The following is a 12,008-nucleotide window of genomic DNA, read 5'->3' on the forward strand; positions in this document are numbered from 1 at the left end:
TTTAGACTTGGTTTGTACTGTCAGTATTAATGATCTTTTACTCTTTGCTCTTAAATTGATCACGCATAGTGGCTTATATGTTTGTCTGTACGTCCTTCCCCAATATTATGTGCTTTTTGGATGTCCACATTAGATAGAGCTTTGCTACATTGGGCTAACAAAATGAGTGTCTTTAAAGTTTCTGAAGATCACAAGAAACCAGAGGAGAAGGCTAAACCAGCTGAGGCAGCAGAACCACATAAAGGTATCCAAATATCTTTATTTCTAAGTTGTTTATTTCGTGTTTAATCTGGTTGATGTGTGTACATGTTGATCATTTACCTACGTTTGTCCCTCCTGTCTACTTTTGCTTGACTGTTTGTCTGCGTAAAGTAACCAACTTCCACTACTTTAAATTACATTATTAGATACATTTTATTTGTCCCAACACATTAACTCCGTGATAAATTAGCATAATAGGGAAAATTAACTTACTGTGATGATATTTCCAAGTTCCTGAAGCCAAAAAGCCAGTGGAGGAGAAGATAGCTGCAAACGTTGTCCCAGAGAAACACCCCTCTCCAAAAGGTATAGTCTTACATCAGAATTGATGCGCTTGTCTGACCATCTTGTCATGCTTGCCACGTATTCATCATTTTCTATTAACTAAAGCAGTAACTTTGTTTTTGTTCATTGTTGGTGTGGATTTTTCTTTATTTTCATCAACTTATTAATTTCCTTTAACTGTAATTATTTTGTATTTATTTTAATGACTTCTGTAAATGTAATTCTACTCTTTTATTTTGGTGTATGTAATTGCTCCCTTTCAATATCTTAGAAGAACATGAAGAAGCAAAGAAGCCTGCCCATAAGCCAGCTGAGAAACCTGAACAGGTTCCACTAAAGAAAGGTATACTGAGTTTTCCTAAGTGCTTCAGAAATGCTCCTAATGCTGCTGTAGCTCTTGAATATTTTGTCTTCTTGTCAGTTGCATACCTGTCTACACAGTTTCTAAATCTTCTATGCAGTGCTTTCTAACATTGCATATTATTATCCCAAGGGTTTGTGTGAATAAGCCTGTGTGACTAAGTTTGTTCACGTTTGTCACTTTTTGAATTGCGTTTAGAGAAGTTGTCTCAATCTTACTCTTACCATTTTATGGCTTTCACTCGCTTTTTTTGCACCCGGCTTTTCTTGATAGCCCATAGCTTATATTGTTTTTAATGTTGATGTCTGTATTACCTGAAGATGTGCCTCATGCTGCACCCCATGTTGCTGAACCAAAACCAGAGCCTGAAGTTTCACCTGCGACTAAGGTTGAACCTGAACCGAACCGTGTGCCTATAAAGAAACCAGAGAGTCCACCAACCAAAGGTATTTATATCATGTGTTGTGTGGAAGATTTATTCTCCTCTCTAATGCACCTCTCCTTTGTTTGTGGAATCGTACGTGTTTCCGTATCTAATATGTTTAAATAGCTTCTAACATAGAAGCATATCTTTCTTATGTGTCATATGTGTATGTAACATGTAAGTATTACCTTGGTTAGTGAACTCTAAATCAAAGTGCATGTTACTTGAAGTTCCTGAGGAGGCTTCAAAGCCAGAACCAGGAAAGCCGACAGCAGCTAAAAGGCCAGAGACAGCCTCTACGCGTGATCCAAAGGACCCGGAGCCTACTGCTGCTGCTGCAAAGAAGGTCCCATCACCACAAGGTATCAGTATCTCTCAAAAGAGAGGCAGCTTTCTGAGTCTTTTAAAAACATGTCTGCTCTTTATACTCTTCTGTTTGTCAGTCCATCTTTACCTGTCTTTTTCTGACTATGGCATTACAACGTTTAAGACTAGTGTACTCCTCAATTGAGGACGTGTTGCAACCACATTTATGTTTGTCTCGTGTATGTACATTTATCTCTGCTATACAACATTCTTTATTCATATTTTGAATCTGTATTTGTTGTTTTCTGTTTGTCAGTAATACGTCTGTTTTCTGTACTTTCATCGCAGCACATAGTATATTACTGATCATTTGCATGTTCTTTTGAAGTGCCAGAAGAACTAAAAAGGCAGGAGTTAACTCTGCAGCAACCAGCTACCATCCTTCAAAAAGTGGACAGAGAGGACATAGAGCCTCAAATACACTCTGTGCCAGAACAAGGTATACTCACTATAGGCTGTCAATGCTTCTTCCATTCATGTTTAATGGCTTTCTTCTAATCAACCCAAGCGTTTGAACATCTCTGTCTTGTTTTTATCTAGCTTCTGTATTTTTTCTAACTTCTACATCACAATGTTATATGAACTGTTTGACTTTTTAGGTGTTTGTGCACAGCTGAAAAGTCTTTGCACCAGATGCTTTATATTGTCTCGTCATATTCATTTTCATACAGTCTTACCACTCGACAGAGTGTGATTTGTGGAATGTCTGTGTTTGAATCTACTGTCTTGAATATCTTCATGTACTGTATATGCAGGTTTTTAACAAAGTTAAATGTTTTTTTAAGTTCACGTGGAGGAAAGAAAACCAGAATCCCCAAAGTCTGTCAGAAAGCCTGAATCACTTATTGTGCCTCCAAAGGAGAATACACCGCAAAAAGGTAGGGATTTATATACTGACTTATGTACTGTACATACTGTGTACTGTGATGTCTTAAGGGTATTCTTGAGCTCTTCTTTGTCCTATGTTTACCGTCTTCCACTGCTCAGTTTTCTCTGTTTGATAGTCTATACACAAGGGTAACACTTTACTTGAACTATCATCATGATGCTGACTTCATGGTCTTACAATATAACATCCTATTAGACTTATAGTTTATCATAAGTTGTTAAGTCTCTTTCAGACATGGGTCATGATATGTTTGTGACCATGTTGACAGCATGTAAAGTGTTGACGATCTCTTTGTCGAATTTGATGTATCTTATGTGAGAACACTTCTGTAAATCTTCTGTGTTGCCAATGTCTTTTGTGTGTTGTTTGTGTGCACTTGAAGTGATCGAGCCCAAACAGAAACCTGTACCTGTTGAGAAGGTACCTGAGAAAGTACCTACTGAAAAGGTACCTGTTGAGAAGGTACCCGAGAAAATACCTACTGAAAAGGTACCTGTTGAGAAGGTACCTGAGAAAATACCTACTGAAAAGGTACCTGTTGAGAATGTACCTGAGAAAGTACCTAATGAAAAGGTACCTGTTGAGAAGGTACATGAGAAAGTACCTACTGAAAAGGTACCTGTTGAGAAGGTAACTGAAAAAGTACCTACTGAAAAGGTACCTGTTGAGAAGGTACCTGAGAACATACCTACTGAAAAGATACCTGTTGAGAAGATACCTGAGAAAAAACCTACTGAAAAGGTACCTGTTGAGAAGATACCTGAGAAAAAACCTACTGAAAAGGTACCTGTTGAGAAGATACCTGAGAAAAACCTACTGAAAAGGTACCTGTTGAGAAGATACCTGAGAAAATACCTACTGAAAAGGTACCTGTTGAGAAGGTACCTGAGAAAATACCTACTGAAAAGGTACCTGTTGAGAAGGTACATGAGAAAATACCTACTGAAAAGGTACCTGTTGAGAAGATACCTGAGAAAATACCTACTGAAAAGGTACCTGTTGAGAAGATACCTGAGAAAATACCTACTGAAAAGGTACCTGTTGAGAAGGTACCTGAGAAAATACCTACTGAAAAGGTACCTGTTGAGAAGGTACCTGAGAAAATACCTACTGAAAAGGTACCTGTTGAGAAGGTACCTGAGAAAAAACCTACTGAAAAGGTACCTGTTGAGAAGGTACCTGAGAAAAACCTACTGAAAAGGTACCTGTTGAGAAGGTACCTGAGAAAATACCTACTGAAAAGGTACCTGTTGAGAAGGTACCTGAGAAAATACCTACTGAAAAGGTACCTGTTGAGAAGGTACCTGAGAAAAAACCTACTGAAAAGGTACCTGTTACTAAACCTAAAAAGGAGATGAAAGAAGAAAAGAAAGTTCCAACTTCAGAAATAGAAGTTATGCTACAAAGAAAAGGAAGAGGTATTCTAAGTGTTCTGTGTATTTGTGTGTTGTTCAAAATTCTAAAATCTTACTTCACTTAGATATTTAGATATTTAGAATGGCCAGTGCAGCTCTCTTTTTTCATCTGTGTTTTTTTTTACGCAACGTTTGTCTGTTAAAATGTTAAATGTTAAAATGTTTTGTCAATAATCTCTTGCAACCACCATTTAGTGTGGAACTCCATACCTTTAGAACTTCAAATGACTTCCAGTCTGCAGATGGCTGAGAAAAGGAGATCTTTGAAAACTCACAAGTTGCGGGAGGTTTCTTACACGATGGAGAGAGCTCCTCCAATAGAAGAAGTCTTTCAGCATGAAGAAGTGTGGCATGCAAATGCAGAGGTATCATACAAAGACAAAGGGGATATATTGGACAAGAGCACTACATTGATGTCACGACAGGAGATTTCAGTAAAGACAGAAGATACCGTACCAGAAAAAGTATCTGTCCAAAAATATAAAAAGTCAGATATGAAACATGAACACTCTGTTAGCGAGCTTTCCAAAAGGAAACATAGAGCGACTAAGGTTCTTACTAGGTCTGATCTAGATGCATAATTACCAGTCAAAAATAATAGATCTCTTCAGAGGGAGTCTCCTGAGTTGTCTACAAAAGCAAAAGAAACACTGCTAAGTGTTTACCCTGCAAGTATAGTTTTCAGAGAGGAAGAGGAGACATGCATCAAAACTAAGGGAACTATTTATGTTGATGTAATTGAGTTAAAGACAGAAGAGGTTACTATTGAAGATGTACCTATCCATCAAGCAGTTCAATCTATAGAAGAACATGTTGTCCAAAAAGTTGACAAAGATGATACAAAGGACAGGTTACCTATACAGAAGGATACTGGAGCTTTGAAAGTATTATCTGACAAAAAACAGGACACTGGATTTATAAAAAAAATATGAAGAAGTTACTGAAATGAAACTAGGGAGTGCTGGTATAAGTGAAGAAATATCTATGAAAAAGTCTATCCATAGACCGTCGGTAGTTGAGAGTCAAAGCAAGGTAATAGAAACAGATAAGAAAGTGAAAAGAGAGAAAGCAGACATTGTCAAGAAAAAGGAAATTACCACCAGGGTATCAGAGAAGAAGGATAAGTCAGGCAGAAGACAGGAGATCTCTGTTATGACAGACAATAGTTCCCCAAGAGAAGCTTCTACCCAGGAACATGAAGAATACACTTTGAATCAAGAGGCATCTGTTATGCATGTTTCGCAGAAAAGAAAGAGAGCCACAGATCATATTTTCCCCAAACCAACAGATAAACATGCTTCTGAAAGTAGATCTAGCCAAGAAGGTTTTTCTCAACCAGTAGAATCCATAGAACCAGTAGAATCTTCTATCAGAGTAGAATCATTAAGGCAAAACATATCAAATCTTCAAGTTGATACAGGAAAGGACAAAATTCCTTTGTCAGAAGGTTTCTCTCCCAAAAACCTGGCGTTGCCCAAAGAGAAAGGACAGGGATTAGGTTGTACGGAAGAGATAACTCATACAGTTGAGGACTTCAAAATAAAGAGACAGGTAGTTGAGGAAGACAAAACTTCCAAAGTAATTCAATCCATAGAGGAAACTTTTCAGAAGACTCTTACTACGAGAGAGGAAATCACAGAAGAGATACCTCGTACAGTGGAGGACAAGCGAACTAAGAAACAAGTAGTTGAGAAAGGCAAATCTGCCAAAGTAACTACATCCAAGGAGCAAACATTAGACAAGAGACTTACTAAGAGAAAGGAAACTCCTGAAGAGATACCTAACTTTGAATCAAAGAAACAGATACTTGAAAAAGGAAAACCTGCCAAAGTAATTGAATCCAAGGAAGGCACTGACAAGATACCTTCTATGAGAGAGGAACCCCTCGAAGAGATACCTCTTATAATTGAGGACATCCAAACTAAGAAACGGGTCACTGACAAAGGAAAACCTGTTAAAGTTATTCTATCTGAGGAGGAAACACTTGTCTCACAGAAGGAGGACAATATATCTGTGCCACTCTTGCACCTGTTTTGTGATTCTGTGTTGTTTCTGTGTATTTTTTTGTGTATCCTTTGTGTTCTCCATTTGATCACTTCTTTCTTTGGTATTTTCTTGGTGCTGGACTGCTTACCCCAATCTGTAGTATATTGATTTTGACCATGGTATAATCTTTTTCCAAGAACCAGCAATGAAGAAGGAATCACCTCCACAGACTGTTGAACCACTTACAAAGAAAGCGTCTCAGCTAGAGAAGACTGTTGTTGCTGAAGGGGTGAAAGAATCTGAACCATTTGCAAAGAAAGTGGCTAAACCAGAGTCTAAACCAGAAATCAAGCTAGAGTCCAAGCCAGAGATGAGGGTTATTGCTGAAAAGCCTGCTGAGACACTTGTAAAGAAAGTGTCAATGCCAGAGTCTAAGCCAGAGCCTAAGCCAGAGGCTAAAACAGAGCCTAAACCTAAACCAGAGGTTAAACCAGATCCTATGCCAGAGTCTAAACCAGAGGTTAGGCTAGAGGTTAAGCCAGAGAAGAAGGCTGTTATTGAAGTAGGGGTGATAAATGTACCACAGTCCACTGAGCCACAAGTGTTAAAGCCAGAGCCTAAGCCTAAACTAAAGGCTAAGCCAGACCCTAAGCCAGAGCCTAAAGCAGAGGTTAAGCAAGAGCCTAAGCCTAAACCAGAGGCTAAATCAGAGTATAAGATAGATGCTAGGCAAAAGCTTACACCAGAGAGGAAGTCTGTTACTGTAAGGGTGAAAGAATCACCTCTAAAGCCTGCTGAGACACTTGTAAAGAAAGTGACTACGCCAGAGAAGACAGTTATTGCTGATGTGGTGGATGAATCACCCCCGGGGCCTGTTGAGCCACTTGCAAAGAAAGTAGCCAAACCAGAGTCTAAGCCAGAGACCAAGACAAAGAAGATGGCTATAGGTGAAGAGGTGTCTCTGTCAATTAAAGAAGATGTTTCTCCTCAAAAAGGTATAACCAGGGGAATTCTTGAAATACAAATCTTCACTCTTAAAATCTTGCTTTTTGGTCTGTTGTTTGTCTCTATGTTTTGTGTTTTTGTGTTTGGGATATTTTCTTATTTGTGTGTTTTCTATTTGATCACATCTTTCCTTGGTACTTTGTTGGTCCTCTACTGCTTACCCCAATCTGTATTGTCTTGGTTTTAATCATAAAATGACTTTATTTTAAGTACCAGCAAACAAGAAGGAAACACTCCCACAACCCACTGAGCCGCTTGTGAAGAAAGTGCCTAAGCTAGAGTCTAAACCAGAAAAAATGAATGCTGAGAAGGTGAAAGAATCACCTCTTAAGCCGTCTGAGCCAATTCCTAAAAAAGTGCCTAAGCCAGAGACAATGGTTATTGCTGAGCTGGAATCACCACCTAAGCCTACTAAGGCACTTGTAAAGAAAGTGGCTGAGCCAGAGACTAAGCCAGAGAAGAGAGCTATTCTTGAAGAAGATGTTGTTCCCAAAAAAGGTATAACAAGAAAACCTGAAATACAAATCTTTAAAAAATCTTTATATTTTGTGTGTTATGTCTGTGTCTGTGTTATGCATGTTTTATGCTTTTCTCTGTGTGGTGTGTGCTCTATTTGATAACATCTTTCTCTGATACTTTCTTCGTGGTCCAATGCTCTGTAGTATCTTGATTATGACCATATCATTTTATTTCAAGTTCTAGCAAAGGAGATGGAATCAGCTCCAAAGCCTGCTGAGCCTCTTGCAAAGAAGGTTCCTAAGCCAGAGAAAACAGCTATTGCTGAAGAGGTGAAGGAGTCACCTTCAAAGCCTGCTGAGATACTTCTTAAGAAATTGTCTTCGCCAGAGTCTAAACCTGAACCTAAGTCTGAGCCTAAGCCAGAGAAGAAGGCTGTTGCTGAGCCTCCAAAGCCAACAGAGCCACTTCTAAAGAAAATGTCTAAGCCAGAGTCTAAACCTGAGAAGAAGGCTGTTGCTGAAGTGGTGTCTCTTTCAAGTGAAGATGATGTTGCTCCCCAGAAAGGTATAACAAAGCCAATCCTTGCTATCCTGTTTGTTATGTTTGTTTGTGTGATGTATTTGGGATATTACATATGATATATTATGTGTCTCTGTGTGTTGAAATCATGTTTCTTCTCAGTGGTTTAATGGTTACCCCCAACATGCAATGTCTTGATTTTGATCATAGTATAATTGTATTTGAAGTACCAGAAAAGGAGAAGGAAACATTTCCAAATCCCACTGAGCAACTTGCAAAGAAAGTCAGCCCTCTTGAAGGTACACTTCTGTTAAATGTTTGTCATTTATTTTCTTAAAGTTCTTTCTATACATTCGTGAATGAATGCTTCTTGGGCAAATCTAAATCTTAAACACTATTTTGAAGCACCTCGAGAGAAAAAGGCTACAGAGGAGACCAAGCCTGTCATCCAAGAGCAAGAACAAGACCATTTAAAGCCAGGTATTCAGCGAAGAATGTTCCAAATAATATGGATATAAAATCACAAACTAATATCCTATTAATATTCTGAATACCATACCATCCAAATAAAACCAAGCATGCTTTCTTCAACCTTATTCTAGGCATAGAGGGTTGAGGCTAGTGTATTTGGCTTGGGTTTTTCCAAGTCACTGAACAACAGGTTTTAGTGTTCATTTCATTCAACAAGAATGTTACCTCTTCATTTCACAAAGCATTCCTGTTTTTTTGTCTGTCCGTTCTATAATATTGTATGTGCATGTTATACTATTTAAAACAGGTAGGTGCCACCTCTAATCTCCTTCTCAGCAATACTGGGGTTTTGTATGTCATGCCATTTTGTTTGTCTTAACTACTGTATGTTCTCATCCTGAAATGTATTAATTCCAAAAATGGGAGCATGTAATATTTTCCCTCATTTATATCATCACTTGATAATATTACTTCAATTGTCCTGATCTTTGATTGGTTATGGGAGGAATATCCCTTGAAATTCCAGGATTGGTTCCTCAAGACTAATGCCCAACACCATCCAAAGAGAAATGAATCAGTCTCTTATAGAAAGTGATTGCGTTGGTTTCCTCAATCATATCTCAATGTCATAACCGTACATGATACATTGAGGCTTGTATCCCATATATCTTCAAATGTATGTTCTTAAGTGAACAATTTTTAAAAAACGTTTCTATAATTTTCCTGCTAGGTGAAGGCAAGCAGGCACCAGGACCAGCTAAGAAAGGTATGATGAATACTTGTTTTCCTCTTCATTTATAATCCCATTTCCATATTCCTTGCATAAAAATAAATATCCAGCTCAAACTTTTAAATATCTGGTACTATTGTGTACCGTGGCATTGTTGTTCTCTGTGAATTTTGTTTGTTTCTTTGTTTGTTGTGTGTTGTGTGTCTATTGTTCAATGTGTAAAACCTCAGGGCTTGAATGTTTTCTGGTGTCATGTTTTCAAAGTCATTATCTTGTTAAGTGAGCCGTTATGTGCAATGTGAAACCTTTGCTGAAGTTCTCCGACAAAAAGCTCAAATTCACATTGAGGAAGAAGAAAAACTCGTCCCGCCAACGTTGAAGAAAACAGCCAGGATTTCCAAAGACTTGGAGCAAGAACAGGATATTATATCGCTGAAGAAAGTACCTTCAGTCCCCTTTGAAGATCTGCCAGCACCACTAAAGAAACCTCCAAAAATGACAAAGCGTACAATCCATGACTTTGAAGAGAGAGTGTATGATGAAGGTGAAATAACAATATCTGAAAGATATGAGGCAGAGAAAATAAGCAAGATACCTGATAGAGCTAAAGTAAAGACACCTAAAGAAAATGAACGAGCTGAAGACAAATGGTCTCGGCAGACCATTCCCAGAGTTGAAAAAGAAGGGGACAAAATGACTTTGAAGCAAATTCTCAAGGGGGGTGAAAGAAGAGGCACCAACAGACCCAAGTTTAGCCCAAAATAAACTGTCCAGATTACCATCAGATGAAAAAGAACAAGAAACGGTGAAGTTAAAACTGTTCCAAAAATCCTCTAAAGCTGTGATCGTTGAGCCAGAGAAGGACAAAGACAAAGAATCTGTGGTTTTCAAGAGAGGTGAGAAACAACCAAGCGATGAAGACATTAAAGAACCTGTTGATCGTAAGAAAGCTGATAGAGTTCCTAGTGCTAAAGAAGAGCCACAGGCAGTCAAATTAAAACCAGTGGCCAAAGTTCCTGAAGATGAACAAGTCCAGGATTCTGACAAACCACTGACAAAGGTGAAAAGGATTCCAACACAGGAGCAAGAGAAGGAAGATGTTAAATTGAATCCATTTTCAAAGTTACCTAAAGCCGACACTGAAGCTGTGAATCCTGAGAAGGAGCCTGAGACAAATGAAGCTGGGACAAAAACTCAACATGAGTCAAGTTCTCCAAAGACAGCACCCGCAAAGAAAATGGAAAAGAGTCCTCAAGTGGAAGAGTTAAAAAAGGTTGATCGCGTTCCAAGAGAACCAGAGGACAAAGAAGACAAACCTTTGAAGCATGAAGAGACACTTAAGAAAATGGTGGAACTGAAAAAGACTCCTTCACCTAAGGTTGAAAAACCACAAGAAATAGAAAAAATTACTATGGAGAGGAATCCCAGGGCAGAAAGGACCAAAAATCTGCCCAAAGAAGTTTCACCAGAAGATTCATTTGAATGTGTTACCCTAAAAAATGTTCAATCACCACAAGAGAAAACTGAAGGAGCACCACCGAAGAAGGTGCCAGGAATGAAAGAGCTTTCCCCCAAAGCGGTACAGTTACAAAATCTCTCCACTCAGCTAGAGGAGGAAGTCTTTGAGGAGGAGCCAGAGGTTGAGGAGGAATCTGACAATGAAGGTTGGGGATGGGAACTTGTCCCTCGAGATAGTTCTGGGTCCACAGAAGACTGGGGAGAGGAAGGTGATGCACTTGAGACCCCTGGAATGCCAAGACGAGGTGAGATGAAGGCTGCAGCGAATCAACATTAATGGCTCAGAAAAAGTCCTTCACCCCAAATAATCTCCATCCATTTTCCCAAAACAATTATGTTCTACATGTAAATGTTTGTCATCATTCCGTATTGTTTCTTCACGTCGATAATTTTCATCAGAAAAAGTATTTCATCCCAAACAATCTTCATCCATTTCCATCTTATTCTATGTGATGTTTGTCATCATTGTGTGTTGTTTCTCCATGTCAGTCTCCATGTTTGTGTTATTTGTCTGTCAACCCATGTAAAAAGCACATATTTAGCATGTTGTTATTCTACATGGTATTTGACATTGTGTATTATATACCCATTTCCCATCATCCATTGTCAATTTGTTTTCATCATCACCCTTCATCTTTATTTATCTCACCTTATGCGTGTACAGTTCTGAGAAAAATATTTACAAGGGATTTGAATGTGATCTGTCTTTACGTTGTAGTCATTCTAAATAACATGAACGGACGGGAGGGATTTTACAAGGGATTTGAATGTGATCTGTCTTTACGTCATAGTCGTTCTAAACATCTTAAACAGATGGAAAGGGATTTTACAAGGGATTTGAATGTGATCTGTCTTTACGTTGTAGTCATTCTAAATATCTTAAACAGATGGAAAGCCAGCAGAAGAAGCAGGTGCAGGTAGAGGTGCAGGCAGAGGCAGAGGCCTCAAAGGTAAGACATGTGCTGCGTTAGTACACTACTCTTTTCCTGCATAGTATTTTTCAAGCTTATTCTCTTTCTTCATAGTGTTGTCACTGTAACTAAATTTGAACGGTTTACATTTTTATGACTGTTCCAACTTTAAAAACGTGCAGAAAGGTTAAACTTACATTTCTTGTCAATAGCTTTTTAATATAATTTATTCTTCTTAAAATATTAAGATTTTTGTCCTTCCCAAAACCTTAAATATTCTAAGAATGTGTATTTACACCCCTTGACTTTTTCCACATTTATGTTGTGTTACAGACTGAGATTTTGTGTCTCACACACAATAACCCATAATGATTGTGTCACACACACAATAACCCATAATGATTGTGT

General features: G+C 38.4%; 1 protein-coding gene across 1 annotated transcript in view; it reads left to right on the forward strand.

Moving 5' to 3' along the window:
* Positions 1 to 12,008, forward strand: part of LOC123990012 (titin-like) — a 181,279-nt gene that overhangs the window by 69,015 nt on the left and 100,256 nt on the right. The window contains 16 exon segments of the mRNA XM_046290750.1: positions 179 to 244; positions 493 to 567; positions 818 to 889; positions 1,228 to 1,353; positions 1,562 to 1,693; positions 2,026 to 2,136; positions 2,483 to 2,575; positions 2,969 to 3,781; positions 3,783 to 4,004; positions 6,185 to 6,982; positions 7,203 to 7,490; positions 7,689 to 8,015; positions 8,198 to 8,269; positions 8,376 to 8,450; positions 9,172 to 9,207; positions 11,577 to 11,639. Of these exon segments, the coding sequence (XP_046146706.1) occupies positions 179 to 244; positions 493 to 567; positions 818 to 889; positions 1,228 to 1,353; positions 1,562 to 1,693; positions 2,026 to 2,136; positions 2,483 to 2,575; positions 2,969 to 3,781; positions 3,783 to 4,004; positions 6,185 to 6,982; positions 7,203 to 7,490; positions 7,689 to 8,015; positions 8,198 to 8,269; positions 8,376 to 8,450; positions 9,172 to 9,207; positions 11,577 to 11,639 (3,369 nt within the window).

Source organism: Oncorhynchus gorbuscha, linkage group LG01 (genome assembly GCF_021184085.1).
Source record: "Oncorhynchus gorbuscha isolate QuinsamMale2020 ecotype Even-year linkage group LG01, OgorEven_v1.0, whole genome shotgun sequence".
NCBI lineage: Eukaryota > Metazoa > Chordata > Actinopteri > Salmoniformes > Salmonidae > Oncorhynchus > Oncorhynchus gorbuscha.